An 18,271-nucleotide genomic window follows, 5' to 3' on the forward strand; every position below is an offset into this window, starting at 1 on the left:
TTTGTTATATCTTAGTTTCCCCTCCCCTTCTCTTATTTTTCATCTTCTTATGTTTTAGTATCATCGCTCCTGCTGTATTCAGCATTTGCATACATTTGTAACACATTTCTTACGAAAAAATGACAAGAAAGGTCTTTTCTTAAGAGAGAGAGAAAGAGAAGTGGAGATAACATAAAATTTCCCTCTCTGTAAGACAGATAATCAAATTGGCCTACCTCAGAGGGTTGTTCTGAGTGTGATAAAGATCTCAAGCACACTTAAAAATTTAAAAATGCCACATGATAGATATACACTGGAATGAAATACAATAAAGTACAGGGCACTCCTTCTGTGTGATATATATGGTATTGCTGTTTATGGATATAGGTTCGCTTTTCCTTTCCTGCGTTTCCAAGGTGACAGCTACTCATATAAGCTAAAAATTCCCATCACTGCCAGAAAGGAGGGGGTGCAATAAAGAGTCATGTCATCTTTTTTTGCCCCCGGGCTGGGTAATAATAGCAGAGGACAACTTCCTTTGCCATTCACTGTGCAACAGGGCAAAATTGTCTTGAAAACTTTATATTGCTATGGAGTGTGGTCCAGGGAGTTAGGAGACCCAGAGCAGAAAGCAGGGCCTTAAAAAGAAGAAAGCTTGATGTCTTCTTCTTCTTTACTAATTTCTTACAAAAGAGACACATTAGGTGTAGTATTAAGTGTTCCAGTGTGGTTTGCAATTTCAGGAGAGAAAACATATGGATGGATGGATGGATGCATCCTTGTTATAAGACATCGTCCTATATTCCAGTGATGCACACATGGTCACCCTAAGACTGAGCTTCTCCAGTTACAATTGCTTGTAATCTACAAACATTATGCACCTTGTCTCAGGAGGCAGAAAACAACCTTGATAGAGTTTCAATTATTTTCTTTCCACCCCAGCACCAGAATTGCTTTTAATAGTTCCTACACACTTTTAAAGCTCATGGGAAATCTAATACCCTTAAATTCCAACAATAGACCCACAGACTCTTTAAATTTCCCTGTCCTCATGCCAGGTTGTTTACTTGTTTATCATTAGCATTTCACCAGGCAGGGGAGAGTCTGTTTTATTATAAGTGGGGATGCAGGATAAATTTGCCCTAATTTACCCTTTCCAAAATGATATGCATACTGAAAACAGAGCTATCCTTTGAAATTTGCACAACAGTATGTACAGTATATGCGGGGAAAGGGTGTGTAAAAATGCATATCTTAGTGAAAATAATAGTGTTCATCTCAGTACTGCTAATCTATTTTTAATTGTATGTCGTTCATGGAAAACATGTTAAAATGTTTCAGAACAAACCCTCCCTATTTATTTTATTGGTAATATAAGACGTCAAATGTACGGTTGAATATGTCCAAGAGTGGGTGTTTGCAAATCTAGCTGTGTTAATCTTTCCATCCTTCCCACACTCAATTCTGAAATGGCACCTCCGTTGCTATCTTGTCCCTAAGCCAGCTGAACAGAGCTGGGTCAACAGAAAGTACTGTAGTTGATTAATCATCATACAAAACTCATGCTGGAATTTTTGGAACAGCTAGAGAATTAGTTTGGGGTTTGGAAATGGCTACGTTGATGATTCTCAGCTGTGTTTTTGTGTTTGTGAACAATAATAATAATCTATATCCTGCCTTTCCTCCGAAAACCGGGAATCAAGGCAGCTTACACAAATTAAAACAAATGTTACAGGGAGAATACAATGGATGACCCCACAGCTTGCATTTTCTGTGCCATCCTGTGTACACACACTGGGAGTGAAGTCACACTGAACTCTGTGGGACTTACTTCTGCAGGTGGCAGAGCTTCAAGCTCTGGTGGAGGGGGGAGAGCAGGTGTGGGCATGGCTGGCACGCGTCCCAGGGGCATGGTGCGTGTCCTGGGGGTGTGGCACACCGCCTGTGGGGGGGCAGCTGTGATGGCACCCCACTGGGATCGTGCTGCTGGGGGCGGTGCGCTCCCCCCGCACCCCTGTTCCTCCTCCAGTGCTTCTGCATAGATATCTGTTTAGGAGACCCCTATTCCACTAACAGGCCTACAATTCCCAGAACTTCTTGGGAACAGGAATTGATTGTTAACCATTATAGAAATATTATGTTTATTGCATTTATAGCCCACCGTGTCCCAAAGGTGCTCAAGGGTTGCATGTAGTTTTCTCTCCCCTCTTCATCTTAATCCCCTGTGAGTTAGGATAGATTGAGAGGCTGTGACTGGCTCAAGGTCATTCAGTGAGCTTCATGGCTAAGTCAGGATTTGAATCCTGGCTTCCCCTGTCCTAGTCCGACACTAAGCACTATACCACACTGGCTCAGTGTAACTCTGTGAGGGGAACTGAGGTCTTCTAACAACTCTCAGCATCCTTAACAAACTACAGTTCCTAGGGGGAAGCTGTTGACTGTTTAAAGTGGTATGACACTGCTTTCAATATACAGTGCAATGGGGCCTTAGCTGGATGCAACCTATAGCTCAGTATAGGAAAGAGGGAAAATAGCTATACATGCTATTTCTACAACAGTAGCCTTTATGGGGGAGGGCAGTGGGAAGATGAAATACAAATTAAAAATGGTAACAGAGAAGTTGTCACTCAGATGTAGCAGGAGATTTCATTTTATAAGAATTTATGTTCTATCTGCCAGTTCTTAAAAAAGAACAGAGAGAAAAGGAGCCAGAAAGGGCTGGCTTGGAGATATGTATATACAGGAAAACTGGAGAACTCTAAATAAGGATTTAGCTGATTATTTTTGAAATCAATTGTTTTTCCTGTCAGTTGGCAGACAGTTTTTTATTCACAGCCAGTTGGCAAACTCAGTCACTGAGCAGTGTCAGTTTAGTTCAGGAAAACGTATCCGGAGATTAAGTGGTGATCTGGAAGGGACCTGCCACATTGAACATATTTTGCCAGGTTTAAAATATCTCCAGTGGCTTCCAGTTTGTCTTTGGGTGCAATTCAAAGTTATGGTTCTGATCTTGCAAGCAGCCTGGTATTGATTACTAGTGTAGGTGAATAGCTGTCATCTTGCAGGCCTAGGGTCCAAATGTGGCCCTTCAGATCTCACTAACTGGCCCTTAGGACTCTCTATAGGCTACACCCCTCACTGGCCCTGCTCTACAATCCCCTTGAGTGTCTTTGCTTGACTAGAATATTTCCTGGACCTTTGATCATGCTTCCTTGTACAGAAAGGTATGTGAGAGAGTGTGTAGAAACTACCCTACTACACGAGTTAAAAAAGTCATTGTTGTTGCTCTGTCCCCTGTCCACCGCAGAGGTGGCCCAGCAGAGAATGTGGTCCTTGGGCAAAAAATGGTTTCCATCACTAGTGTAGCGGTTAATTAACCAATTAATTAATTAATCAATCTGGGAGAAACAGGTTCAAATCCTCATGAAGAATCTCAGTAGATGTTCTCAGGCCAGGCACACCCTCACAGCCTAACTCTGGACCAGCTTCCTGGTAAAAAAGAATTTCTCTTCACTGCCCAGTAAGGACACTAATGGAGCCCAGTTAGTTTTGCCACAGCCTGATGGCTTGTGGGAACACGTAGTGGAACTTTCCCCCCACGGGTGGCACCAGTGTTCATAGAATCATAGCATTAGAAGGGACTCTGAGAGTAGGTAACCTAGTCCAACCCTCCTGCAATGCAGGAATCTCAACAAGGTCCTACATGACAGATGGCCATCCAACCTATGCTTAAAAACCTCCAAGGAAGTAGCGACTCTTGTGGGAGTCTGTTCTCCCGCTGAAAAATAAAGCATTCATACAATTCATAGAATTGTAGAGTTGCAGGGGACCCCCTAGGATCATCTAGTCCAACCCCTGGAAAGCTGGAATCTTTTTGCCCAGCGGGGCTTGGACCCATGACCCTAAGATTACAAGTCTCATGCTCTACAACTGACTGAGCTGTTCCTTTGACCTGAACTTGTAATAGTATTAACTATCATCATCATCATCATCATTAAAACAAAAAAAATTCCTTCCAGTAGCACCTTAAAGACCAACTAAGTTAGTTCTTGGTATGAGCTTTCGTGTGCATGCACACTTCTTCAGATACACATCATCACTATTATTATATTATTATATTATTTATTATTAAAAATATGTTTCACTTGTTAGGCTTGATTGTAATGCTATCAATGTTTTCACTGGGCGCTACATTTCGTTGAGTTTTGATCGATTCCCATTTTGCCAGTATTGAGGCAGCTGAGGTAATAAGTGTTTGTGCGCGCGCGCGTTTGGCTTCGGCGAGTATACGTTTGTAATTCGTGTTTTCCCAAGAAACAGAATGTCTAGAAAGCGAAGTGGAAAGAATTAGGCTCCTGGGTTTTTAAGATTTAAAACAGAAGTGGGGGGCGGGGGCGGGGGGCACCATTAGGTCAGACGCCACTTCTCCTGCTGTGCCCTCAACAGCTTTTTAAAAAGCTGCCCTTCTGCGCAAGCTTTAAAAGGTGACAGAGCTCACCTAGCCAGCCTAGGCGCTGTTGGGATGTACCATCCCCTCAACTCGAGGCAGGGGAACATTACGCCCACCCGCCTTTGCCTCAGTTCTTTACCAATGGCCAAAAAAAAGAAAAGTATTTTCCGTTAGAGAACGTGCGGGAAAGCGCCATATTTCTCCCCTTTTAATAATAATAATAAAGCAAAACTATGGTCTCCCACCCCCTTTTTTATAACTTGGTTCGCTCCGTTGCCTTAGAAGCCACCCCAAACTTGACGAGTGGTAAGCGCTCCGGAGGTAAGGCGGTCGTGTTCCCTTTTGCGTCCTTCCTTTGGGGCAAGTTCATTTAAAACTCGAGGCGGTTGGGCGATACCAATAGCGGGAAGGGGAGAGATTGAAGGGTGGGGGAAGTTTCCATTGCGGCGCTGTTTCAGATGTAAAAGACGTCCAAAGTTAGTAGAGATTGGTTTGCTACACTTATCTGTCAATCTTAAGTCACTTGCGCTGATAACAATTTTACTCAACAGCGATAAATCCAACAGGGGGTGAAGGAAAGTTGATATTCTGCAGCTGCTACAGGTGTACACAATTAAAACTGTTGGAAGATTGTACCCAGTGCTCGTCCTGCTCAGAGTAGACCCCTTGAAATGAATGGTGACGACTAACTTAGAGACATGGGGGTTGTATCGAACAAAAGTCCTACTCAAGAGTAGACTCATTGCTCCTAGTGGACATAAGTTGGCCATGCTCATTAATGTCACTGTGTCTACTCTGAGTAGGACTAGCGTTGGATACAGGCCACATATTTCAGTGAGTCTACTCTGAATAAAACTTAGTTGGCTGCAACCTTGGGTTGTTTTTAAGCACCCCAGATTTATTTCAGCAGCTTTGAGCATTTTAATAGGAAGGCAGGCTATGCTAAAACGTTTTTTTAAGTATACACTCTTGCGTCAACCTCTAATATACAACTGTTATGTTTTTATTTATTACATGGCAGACCCCAAAGATTGTGGACCTCCAGAAGAGTAGACAGCTTTTGTGCTAGGTTTCGCCTCTGGGTCTAGTTAAAACAGCTGGCCTTTGCTTCCAGATCAAGCCCACCAGTACTAGAATTTTTGTTTTCCTAGAGTTGGGCTGGAATAGGCTATAGGTTTACCTCATTATCTTTTTCTTTATGAAAAAAAGAAAAAAGAAAATTACATTTCTAGGGTGAAGAGTACACACAATATGATGAGTGGGTCTTTCCCTTCATCTCCTGTACTTGTTTTTGTGGTGATCTTGCTCCAAATGCACATTTGAAGGTATCTTTAAGTACTCGTGTCTGAGTTAACTTTCCCCCATGCTCCCTTTTTCCTTGTGTGTCCTGCCTTTTAGACTATAAGCCATGAACCAGGGGCTGTCTTCTTACTGTTTTTTTGTAAATGGTTCTGGGAAGTTTTCTCAGCTATGAAAAGCAGGGTATAAAATTGTTTAAATAAAGAAATGACAGATTTGATGGGTGACATTTAGCAGGAAAATGGCCTGGGTGGGATGGCCATTGTCCCAGTCTGGACTGAGCCTCCCTTCCCTCCCACCCCTGGTCTTCGGTTTCTCTGTTTTTGAAATCAAGCCCAAGAAAGTTTTGTTGTGCTAGGGTGGCAGGGCGCTATAATCCACTTGCACACCCTTATGTTTTTGGTATGAGTGTGAATTCCTCCTGCAAAATACAGTCCGAAAGTGACCTACATATACCTGTTTGCTGGAAAGAAGGGGAAGTTTAAGCACTCCATGTGAAGCTTCCAATAATGTTTTTTCATGAGCTACTGACTCCAGGTTTAGATAATGATTTTTACATAATAAAAGCTTTGATTCAGATTAATTTCTTTTCTTCAGTCATAAGCCAATACAAAAAATAACGAGCATAAAAACGAAGAAGAAAGGACGAATGGTACAAAATGTTCAGCACATTGAAAAGCGACAGGTGTTCTCATACTTGTCCAATAATAATAATAAAATATACAGAGTTTTTACCAGAATTTTTAAAAATTCTCCTAAATTTGTTAGGGAGTAGACTTCTTCTCAAGAATTGCCAGATAAGACCTGCATTGATTCAGCTTACAGTCAAATACAGGGCTAAGAACAAATTAATTTTGACTGGTTTGTTTTTTTAAAAAAAACACACCACTTTTCATATAATTTCTAAGGAAAACATCAAGGGTTGTATCCAATGCTAATCCTACCATTGGATGATTAGGTGAAGGGCCATAGCCCATTGGTAAGGCATCTGCCTTGCATGCAGAAGGTCCTGGATTCAATCCTTTGCATCTACAGGTAGGTAGGTAAAGGTAAAGGACCCATGGATGGTTAAGTCCAGTCAAAGGTGACTATGGGATGTGGCGCTCATCTCAATTTTCAGGCTGAGGGAGCCAGTGTTTGTCCGCAGACAGCTTTCCAGGTCATGTGGCCAGCAGGACTAAACTGCTACTGGTGCACAGAAGACCATGACAAGTGCTAAAGCACACATAAACGCCATTTGCCTTCCGGCCACAGCAGTATCTATTTATCCACTTGCACCGGTTTGCTTTTGAACTGCTAGGTTGGCAGAAGCTGGGACAGAGCAATGAGAATTCACCCCGTTGCATGGATTCAAACTGCTGACCTTCCGATCAGCAAGCCAAGCAGCTCAGTTCTTTAGACCCATGTCCTTTTAGGCATCTCCAAATAGGGCTGGGGTAGAACTCTGTCAAAAGCTCTAGAGAGTCATTGCCAATCAGAGCTAGGTAGACCAATGGTCTATCACAGTTTCCTATGTACTCAAAGTAGACACACAGAAGTTAAATAGTATGACCAGCTTAGGCCTAGAGTAACTTAGTTGGATATAATCTTTTTAAATATTGGACCTATAGTATTTTGGCCACAGAACAGGAAGATATTTATTTAGTACTATTTGTTTTAAATTACATGCTTTGTTTTGGTTGAAAACAGTTTTTGTGCTAACATTTATTGTTTTCTTTGGCAGCTAAGCTCTGTTTGAAAGGAAAAAGATGGACCAAATAAATGACATGGAATCCACTGGCATTTCAGAAGAGAACCTCAGGCCTGAAGAGAATGAAGAGAATGAAGATAATGAAGAAGATGAGATGATATCTGACCAACTTGTGCAAGAGGAGGAAAGCTGTAAAGGTTCATATATAAAATGATGGTGTATATTTTATTGCACTTGTGAGGCTTCTGACACCAATTGGTCAAGCTGAGTGTGAGGACATGGAATATTTGTGAACATTTCAATTGCTCAGGGAAGGACACTGCAAGAATACTTGAAGTCCAGATTCAGTGGGGGAAGGGAGCCGCCAGTTTGGTCAGGAATTTAGAGTTGAGCTGGAAGTGGGAGGGTGGGAATTAGTTACAGAAAAAAATTGTGTCTCCTTAGAAGTACAATTTTCACCATGTCCGTGCATGTGCATTGCAGTGACCCAGAAATGGCTGGAAAAGGAGACAGAATGGGGTCAGAGCAGGCTTTTGCATGGTCTGCTGTTGCATGTGATGACCCGGAAAGCAACCTCCAAGCAAATCAGGGGGAGTCTGTACTCACTTTTCTGGAGAATAGGGACAAATTGTGTCTCTGGTGCCAAGAAACCCAGGATTGCACAGCTCAGTTGCCTTGGCAGTGAGGAAATTTCCTCACCCCTTGCTAATTTAAACCACGGGTGTGATGCTGTGGCATTGGCAGATTCCTTATATGATCCCTGAATGGTCAGGATCACTTGGGAAAGAAGAAGCCTAGGCAAAAAAAAAAAAAAGGCAAATGCTAGAGAAAAGTGTGTTTTTCATGCTCTTCCCATAGCTCCCCTTTTTGTATTTAAATAAACAAAAGGAAACCTTTAGCACATTGCTAATTAAAAATGCACACAGGTCATAGGGGCAGGATTAGCTTTGTGGCGCAGAGTGGTGAGGAAGCCATGTATCATGAAGCCCACAAGCAAAGCAGCTGAAGGAAGCACGAAACACATAGGCAATGAGCTGAGGAAGAGGAACATCAGGGAATGGTAGATATATAACAAAGCGGTGGTCTGCCCCTACCTTAGAGACGTCAGTGTCCTCATAAGAGCAAACCTTCTACTCTGTCTATGAGCTATACTCTGGGTCATCAGAGCTTTGCAACTACAGCAGCTCTGATTTGAAAGGAAGATAATTTTATTCAGGCTAATAACAATACAGGCTCAACAGCATGCATGGAGTTCTGAATGGTAGCATTGAAGTTGTCCCAACAGTTGCTGAATCTTAAAAACAAATTATCCTAGGTAAGGTCTGCCCATCAGAGAGGCAATGTTGCAACTGTCTGAAAATAGAGATTATATGTGACTTTCCCCGTCCACACCCTGGCTGCTGCATTCTGCACTAGGTGCAAATTCTGTATTTCCTTCAAGGTCAGCCCCACATAAAGTGTGTTACAGTAGTCTTTCCTGGTGGTTACTAAAGTCTGGATAACTGTAGCCACCTATCCCTGTGCAGAAAAAGCTCTAGTTAATACATCACCTGACACTGGGCATAAACACCTGGGCTTCAAGTGACAGTGATAGTTCCAGGAGTACTCCCAAACTACCTACCAGGCAGCAATGCTTCTGAATACCAGTTGCTGGAAACTGCAAGAGGGGAGAGTCATCTTGTGTTCTTGTGGTTTTCCTACAGGCATCTAGTTGGCCATTGTTTGAACAGGATGTTGGACTAGATGGGTTATTGGCCTAATCCAGCAGTCTCTTATGTCCTCATGTCCTTCAAGGTGGGCTACCACCCTGTCCAGAACAGTCTGTCCCAGCCAATCTTGGACCTGGGAAGCACAGAAGCTTCACATTGTCTGGATTCAGCTTCAATTTATGGGTCCATATTTATGGGTTCAATTTATTTCCTGCCATTCCTCGTGAAAGGAGCCCAGAGTAGCAACCCCGTCCATTACCACCTCCAGGCACTGACTCAGGACCTTCATTGCGTCTCCTGATAGCAACGGAGCATAGATGTGGAGCTTATGGAAATGGTGGAGACGTATGAACAGAATGCTCAAACAAATGCGTTTTCCTCTGCTGTCTGCTACAGCCTGTCATTGAACTGTAAATTCCATTTTCCCATTTGGCTATTACAGAGTTCCTTTGTGCAGCACTTAGGAAAGATGGCTTGTGACAGCTCTGTCGCCAAGGTGGAGAGCATTTGCCTGCGTTAAGTCCCTGAGTGTAAAATTGTCTTTGTATATATTTTGTGACAAGATCCCCCCCATTATACACAGTAGTAAAGCTTTTAGCTTGTCATCTGTGCAGCCTCTTGTCTTGTGTCGACTTGTCAAGGAAGGGTATCGAAGTCGCAAAGAGCAAAAGTTTCCTTCCTTTCCATCAGGACCTGAACTTGAAGACGATTATGAGGAGGAGGCCCGCACAGACAGTAACGATGCTTTGGAAGGAGGTGAAGAGGAAGGAGAGAAAGGAGAGGATTTGGTTTCTATTGGGTGAGTGCTTTGGCATGAGAAGATACTCTTTTCACTTCAGAATTCAGATAGAGTACCCATAAGAACATAATGTTCTTGCTTGGGGAACGGCCATAGCTCAGTGGTGGAGCATCTGCTTTGCATGCAGAATGTCCCTGGTTCAATCCCTGGTATCTCCAGGCAGAACAGAGGATGCTCCCTGCCTGAAACCCTGGAAAGCCACTGCCAGTCAGGGTGGACAGTACACAGCTAGATGCACCATTGGTTTGACTTGATATAAGGCAGCATCTTGTGTCCCTTGATTTGATGAAGGTCTCTTCTAGGAATGGGGAACCACTGACCCTCCAGATCTGGTTGAACTCCAACCCCCATGAGCACCAGCATGTTGGAAGTTCTAATCCAACAGCTCTACAGTGGGAGTAGGGATTTTTTTCTCGCCAAAGGGCTACATTTCCTCATGGGCCACATGCCAGTGGTGGGTGTGAGAGATGTGGGTGCAGATAGACACACACCACTCTCCCATTCTCCAGTAAGTATTTTCACACTTATGTTCCAGCCAGGTAAATAAATCAGAGCCACTGAGGGGAGTGACTTGGGCAGAATGCTGAGGGCCAGATGGAGACACAGGGAGGGATGCCGTCAGCCCCCACCCTTGATCTAGGGAGGGGCACAGGAAATCCTCAACCTGATTTCATGCAGCATCCCTGTCTTCAGTGCTGGGTGACACTATACCAGACAGAAAGCCCTCAAGAAAAGCAGAAACATGACAACTTTCTTCTTGTTGCTTGTCTCCATCTTTGACACCTTGTAGGGGCAAAGATGTGGAACAGAAATAATTCTAAGATGTTAATTAAATATATAAGTAAACCAAGTAAATATATAAGGCCTATAAGGCCTCTGTTTTTTTATGGCTTTTTGATCTTAAGATCTATGGAAATAGAAATCTATTCTCTCTCCACGCCCAGCCAACCAAGCAGGGAAGGCTCAGAACAACCGAAGACACAGAGAATAAAAAAAACAATGAACTACGCAGACAGAGTTCGTGTTCTCAACTTGCGCAGGAACCTGAACCAACTTGACAATCTAGCCAAGGAAAAGGAGATGATTATTAGGAAAACCAGGTCAGTTCTCCATCCACCCTCCCCACTACACACACATAAGCATTTTTCGCTGTTTCCACAATGTATGGAGTAAAAGTTGTTTTTAGGGTTTAGCCTGTGCTTAAAGACTTGATTTCTCATTATGCTGAAAGGGTCTGTCTGCTGCCATTATTTTAAAGAAAATGTTCTTGCTTAAAATACCCTTGGGTTCCTGGAAGTAGGAGTAAGCAGGCAGGGGAGGAAATGGAGGAACTGAGTAGCATAATATAGTGTCAAGCGACTGAAGGCTGAGCTAGGCAATAGTTAGCTATGTGTCAGTGCCCTTAAGTGCAGGGGTGTGCTTTATATGCAGATTGCTAGCATTCTGGGATCCTAGCACGGTGGGTAAGGGGTCTTTAATGCTTCTCCTATGGGCATAAAAAGGCAGTAATTTCTGCTCTGATCTGTATTCATCATAATCAGTGCTGTTTCTGTTTCACTGCAGTTCACTTTCTGCCAAATATTTCAAGACTTGTCTCACTATTCACTGTTTAACATAGATTATGGAGCTATTTACATAACTTACATTCATTGCAATGTAAAGGAAACGTCAAAACAATGTTTTAAAAAATAGTCATTGATTATGGATCATTTGAGGACTTAAAAAATCAAGAAGGGTAGGAACAAACATGTGAATCGCATGAGTGCAAACATGTGAATTGCAGCAATTTCCACCTCATTTTTTTTGTTTTCATCAGAATTCTCTGACAATCCTATTGCCTGCCCCCTGCTATGGTCTTGATTGGGGTCATGGAAACAAACCTGCAATTTGCATGGAGGGCTGGGGAAAAGAGCTCCCCTTGAATTAGAGGTTGTTTTGCAGCACAAATTGCACACTGTCCAAAAGGGTTTATGCCTCCCTACCCCTCATGCTAGAGCCCTAATACAGATTGCTGCTGTTTCCTTCTTGAGAAATTTATGACATTTTATGTGGTTAAGAGCACAGGTAAGCTTTGGCTACAAACTCAGTTCAAACCTCTCCCTTCCCATGAACTCACTCAGCTGCCCTAAGCAAGCATCCATCTCCCCAACCCTCAACATCTGTATCATTGATTTTAAATAAATGCATATAAATTTCTCAACCATTGATGCTTGCTTTTGATGAACCTGCTTCTGTAATTGTGACGTTTTTACTGTTTCACTGTTGTTGTTTATTTGTTTGTTTGTTTTGTTTATTTATTTATTCAGTTTATATCCTGATCATCCTTTCAAAGAAGCCTATAAACATAAATTAATATTTTTTTATTATTTTTTTCACTATATTTTTTTTATATACTGCTTCAGTATTTATTTATAAATGAAAAGTGGTTTAGAAATTCTTTTCGTAAAAAAATAAATACGAAGGATGGTATTAGCTAAATTTTACTCATAGTAGACCCATTGAAATTACTGGACCTAACTTAGGGCTTGTCCACACTTCTGCTAGTTCTGTGGCTAGAAAGCAAGTGTCCAAGTGGTTTTCCACTTGTCCCACACTTTCTAGGCACTGGCCTGAGTGGTTTTCCCCCTGCCCTGTTCCTTTCCCAGGGAAAACTGCTCTTTAGTGCTAAATTGGAGCAAATCTCAGTTCGGAGAAAACATTAATGCCATTTGCTCCGACTGAGTACTAAAGAGTGGTTTTCCCCAGGTGAAAGCAGCGGGACAAGAGGAAGTGTGGATAAGCCTTCAGTCATCTTCATTAATTCTTGAGGTTCTACTCAGAATAAGTTGAACACTAAGTATTGCTATGGATTGTAGCCAACTAAGTCTTACTCAGAGTAGAGCCACTGGAATTGATGAACATCTGTTGTAAACAACTAAGTCCTATTTGAAGTGCACCTATTAAAATTAATAGATTGAAGTTAGTCAATTAATTTCAGTGGACCCACTTTGAGTAGGGCTAACATTGGATATAACCTGGCATTCTTGGGTTTTTTTTTAATTACAGTATTAAAATATACAGTATTTATAATCTTATAATCATTAATTTGTACACAGATGAATTTTTGACTGTTAATTCTGTGCTGAAATCTGCAGCTTAGTTGCCAGAAATGTCAAAGAAAGAGAAGGGTCTTGAGATTTAGGAAGACCCCCCTCCCTGCCCCCAGTGATTTGTGCCTGCTTTTTTTCAGGGAGGAACTGGATGCCTGTCATTCCCATATCGACAGCCTAACAAACCAACAAAGGGTTGTAGAGAGCGAAATTGAGAGAGAGAAGGAGGCTGGGAACAGGTACGTAGCTGTACCTGCATGTCATAGATTGCTACCCTTTTCAGTGTTCACATGGCTCATTCTGAACTTTGATTACTCTCTCTGGTCTCTTGCTGTTGCTGGAAGTGCTTGAAAGTCCCCATCCGCCACCTCTCCTGATTCTCTTTGTTGAATGGTTCTTAATGAGTCAGTGATTAAAATGTTTGATAAACACAAATGCAGTTATCTCTGAGGACCACAGTGTGCGGTAGGAAACATTAACCTTTTGTTGTGTGCTGGGAAGCAGATGGAGCACTTTGCCTCCTTGCTGATGCCATCTCTCTGTATGTCACACACTGTTCATACCCAGTGGGTGCCTACTACTCAGCAGAGTTAGGTGCATGTAGCAGCTTTGGAAATGCTTGATCTTTTTCTTCTCCACATTCAAGGAGGCGGTAAGATTACAGTCGGGCAATTGTTCACACATGCAAGGCGCCTAATAGCAGATTACTGAACTTTCTTTGTGGCTGAACCATGCAGTGAAGAAAGAAAATGATCAAAGATCATTTGATCTTATCACACAAGACGAGGTGATTGTGGGAGGGGGGATGCACAGGGGAATCAGGCTCAAGCTAAGCCTTCTGTCTTCTCATAATGGAAATGCTTCGTTTCTCATGAACTGATATAGCATAGAGCAGGCTTCCTCAAACGGCCCTCCAGATGTTTTGAGACTACAATTCCCATCATCCCTGACCACTGGTCCTGCTGGCTAGGGATCATGGGAATTGTAGGCCAAAAACATCTGGAGGGCTGAGTTTGGGGAAGCCTGGCATAGAGGGTAAGGCTGCACATACACATACATTTAAAGCACTTCGCTTCCGCCAAAGAATCCTGGAAACTGTAGTTTGTTAAAGATGCTGGGAATTGTAGCTATGTGAGGGGTAAAACGACAGCTCGCATGATTCCTTGTGGTTGTTGTTGTAGACCTCCTTTCATCTGAAGATCACAGGGTGGTTCACAACATGAAAATACAAAATGAGAACCCAAAATGCATAATAGAAACAAACCAATAGCCCTTCCTTTTGTGTGTGTGTCTGTGGGCTGGGTTTTTAATGTGACTTAAATGTACGATGTGTATGACATTTCGGCAATAAATCAGGAGGTCTCCAGTTTTATTCTGGATCTGTAGAACTTGTTCTGCCCTGAACTTACTTGAGGGCTTTAAGCAAGGCTCCCTCAGTCCCCCCCATCTGCAAAATAGAACTGACGTAACCTTACAGCAGAGTTGGGGAGCATGTTAGACCCAAAGTCCCCTCAGCCCCAGCCTGTGTGGCCAGTGGTTAGGATGATGGGTATTGTAGTCCAACAGCATTTGGATGATCACAGGTTTCCCATCCCTGCCTTGCAGGGTTGCTGTCAGAACTGCCACTAGATAACGTATTTGAAGCTCTCAGAACACTAGAAGTGCTATGCAAATCTTAAGTATTATTGTTAGGGGCAAGCTAGGTGAAATACATAAAAGTTTGTAAGACCTTATTTTAGAGAGTTTTGGTTGTAGTTCCACTCAGAGTAGACCTATTGAAGTCAGTGGAACGAAGTTAGTCATGCTCAATAACTTCAGTTGGTCTACTGTGCATTAAAGACAACCACTAGGTACAAAGGTGAAATGAAATCAAGCAAAATGTTCCCTCTTCATGGTTTCATACCATCATTATATCAGATTGTTAAGGAGAATAGGGCAAGATGGCACTGTACTGCTACCAACCCTTTGCTCATGGGACTAATTTAAATTTGACAGTAATTTCTAATGGCTTTGTTCACTGAGGAGAAAGCAATAATAAGGCACACAAATGTGTTTAGCAGCAGGATGGGCTTCTGATTCATTAACCAAATGCAAAGTTATGATCATAATTTTGTTCTGAGATAGAATAGTATAATCCTGAAGGAATTCCAATTATTTCTTGAAACTTATGGCTCCCCCTCCTATTCTAAACAGCACCGTGGTTATGTGAAGTCCTTGTTTGTTTTGTTCTCCTTAACATTTTGATGACACTCTTCTTCTGTTAAAATTATGAACTGCACTTGACTTCATGTTCTGTCCATCTACTAAATTCTACAGTTAAGGATTCTAAGAAGTTGCTACAGAGCAGGGACTGGAGAAACCTGTGGCTCTCTAGATGTTGATGGATTCCAGCTCCCATCAGCCTCAGTCATCAGGGATAACAGGCTCCTATCTATGCTGTAGAGTTAGTACAGATGCCCGATAACTGGAGTAGTCCACACATTGTAATGATCTCTGCAAATGTTTTCAGATCAGAAAAGAATGCACATTTGGAGGATTCTTCATCATAAAAGCAGACATCAAATCAGATTTTCCAAATGTTTATTTCAATGCTAGCCAAAGCACAAAAGGCTGACTTGCTTGTTGTTAGGCTCATACTTGTCAATTCTTTCTAGTTGGTCTCAGTTCTTCACACACTGATACTTTGGTACTTGTTGATACTTTGGTACTTCACACACTGATCTGTGGTACTTGTTTTAAGAAACTAGGTGTTCAAGAATGACCCAAGTGTACTCTCTCCACTTTCACTTTCCAGCAACAGGCATTCAAAGGCACACTACCTCCAATTGTGGAGACCAGGGGTCAGCAAACTTTTTCAGCAGGGGGTCTGACCACTGTCCCTCAGACCTTGTGGGGGGCCAGACTATATTTGGGGGGGGGGGGAATGAAGGAATTCCTATGCCCCACAAATAACCCAGAGATGCATTTTAAATAAAAGCGCACATTCTACTCATGTAAAAACACCAGGCAGGCCCCACAAATAACCCAGAGATGCATTTTAAATAAAAGGACACATTCTACTCATGTAAAAACACACTGATTCCAGGACCTTCCATGAGCCGGATTTAGAAGGTGATTGAGCCGGATCTGGCCCCTGGGCCTTAGTTTGCCTACCCTTGGTGGAGGCAGAACATAGCTATTATGGCTAAAAGCAATTGGTAGTCTTGACCTCCATGAATTTGTTTATTCCTCTTTTAAAGCCATTCATAGCTAGACTGTAAACTAGAAGTTTGCAGGTACATGGGGAGGAGTATGTGACTCATCCCCAGTGATGAGTCGGCTAGCTGGAGTGAAGTCAGGAGATCTATGTGCTTAAATTTCTCTGCCATGCCCAATTGGTCCTTCAGCATCGCCTGACATCCCACATGAGGGGGAATCATGGGCTGCAATGGCAAACACCCAGCTGGGATGGCCTGTAAGTGACTCCTCCAACCAACAGCTCAAGTCTCCTTGTAGACCTGGTTGGCACCATTTTTCAGAGGACGAGGACGAGGCAGGCAGATGTAACCATTCTCCCTTGCTCCTCTTTCTGCCAGCTTACTCAGAGAGGGCAGATGAAAGGCAGAAGTAGCAAGAAGGAAGAACACCAGGAGCAGGGGGAAATAGCAGGGAAACAGGGGCTTCTGCAGGTGCCCAGTGATGTCTGCTACTGGTGCGAGTCCTGGACAGTTAATGTGGCCTTGTTCAGGGCTGTCTTAAGCATATCCAGCACCATGGTGCAAATATCTCTTTGGCGCCCCCCGTTTCTCAGAGTTGTCGACCTTTTTTAAGGGGGGTCTGATTGCAGCCCAGATGGCCTCCCACGCCCTCCTGCGAAGCCTCTCTCTAAGCGCCCGTGCCCCTTACCTGCTCCCGTCTAGGGAAGTCCATGCGACAGGAGGGCCAGCAAGCAGATCAGGTGACTCGCCGGCTGTCCCATCCTTGCTCGGCGCCGGGATTGCACAGGGTGCTTCCCTGCTCCTCCAGCGATGCAGCCAGAGAGGGGCGGGAGAGACACCCCCACCCTGCCCCACCCCCACCCCTACCTCCGATTGCACCCACCAGGCACCCAGGCAGCCCCGGCAGGAGGGGACAAAAAGGGGCTTCCCTGAGCTGAACGCAGTGTGCTCCAATGGGCGGCTGAGAGGAGAGGAGCGGGCTGCCCCAGAGCGGGGAAGGGAGCGTGGCCTGACACTCCTTCCCGGACACTCAGCCTGTGGCGCCTCCAAAATCTGGCGCCCCGGCACCCCACACCACTAACGTCTATGGGTAAGATGCCCCTGGCCTTGTTCACACCTGATAAACCAATCTCCTGTGTTTTAAAATATATTAGTTACAAAATGTTGTAATCGGTTTTCTGTTCCTTTTTCTTTTTTTACTCGCAAACCAGTTTAAAATGGACTGTAAGGTCTGCAAAAATGCTGTCCATGGTTATTGTCATTCAAATTGTGTAGATGTTTTTAAGGAGATTGAACGGGGAATGGACACTTTAGGGACGTAATTGAAAGACATTCTGTTAATATAAACTGGCAGAATTCTGAAAACATAAGCCTTTACCCCTCAAGGCACCATAATTGTTTCTCTTTTTTATGTGCCAGGTTTTAACATTCATTATTTCCATTTTTCTTCTTTTCTCTTTCTCTCTCTTTTCCCCTTTAATGTAATAGTGCCGCCGTGTTCCGCCTACAGGCAATGCATCGACGTGTGTGTGTTGAACTGGGAAATGAAAAGGACCTTGAGTCAAAAATTACTGCAATGCTGAACGAAAGCCTGTAAGTTTAAAGAGCACAAAAGAGACAGAGGCAGGATTGATCATTATGGTTTTCTATTAATGCAACCTAGCAATTTAGCCCTGAGTCCAGAAAAACCTACTTAATGTTTTTTTAAAGTGGAGGAATTAATCAATAAGTATGCAAATGTGTTAAGGCCTAATGCTTGGATGGAAGAAAAATGTGAAAAGACAACCACCCTCTTAAAGAAAGGTTGAATTGCATTGTGGAAACAGTTTTATTTATTTGTTTGTTTGTTTGTTTGTTTGTTTGTTTGTTTGGTCTTGTGGCATCATGGGTAAAACTGAGATGCCTAGAAATAATTTTTCACATCATGTTGATTCTTTCCAACTGTCAGGCACTGGGTAAATCTTCTGGTCCTTCCTTCCCACCCCCCTCCGCAGCAAGAATGTGAGGGGGGGGTGGAAGCAGAAAGTGCCCCATCTCCCGAACCTTATGTTGGCATTTG

At 43.1% G+C, this 18,271-nt stretch overlaps 1 protein-coding gene across 2 annotated transcripts in view; it reads left to right on the forward strand.

Moving 5' to 3' along the window:
• The first annotated feature begins 4,819 nt into the window (after positions 1 to 4,819).
• CFAP74 (cilia and flagella associated protein 74) overlaps positions 4,820 to 18,271 on the forward strand; it is a 78,768-nt gene continuing 65,316 nt past the window's right edge. For both annotated transcript variants that reach the window (XM_028740918.2, XM_077931329.1), the window contains exons 1-6: positions 4,820 to 4,905; positions 7,452 to 7,615; positions 9,818 to 9,926; positions 10,871 to 11,026; positions 13,156 to 13,254; positions 17,701 to 17,805. In XM_028740918.2, the coding sequence (XP_028596751.2) occupies positions 7,477 to 7,615; positions 9,818 to 9,926; positions 10,871 to 11,026; positions 13,156 to 13,254; positions 17,701 to 17,805 (608 nt within the window). In that variant the 5' untranslated portion in view covers positions 4,820 to 4,905; positions 7,452 to 7,476. The remainder of the gene's footprint in view (positions 4,906 to 7,451; positions 7,616 to 9,817; positions 9,927 to 10,870; positions 11,027 to 13,155; positions 13,255 to 17,700; positions 17,806 to 18,271) is intronic.

The sequence above is a fragment of the Podarcis muralis genome, chromosome 7, assembly GCF_964188315.1.
Source record: "Podarcis muralis chromosome 7, rPodMur119.hap1.1, whole genome shotgun sequence".
Lineage (NCBI taxonomy): Eukaryota > Metazoa > Chordata > Lepidosauria > Squamata > Lacertidae > Podarcis > Podarcis muralis.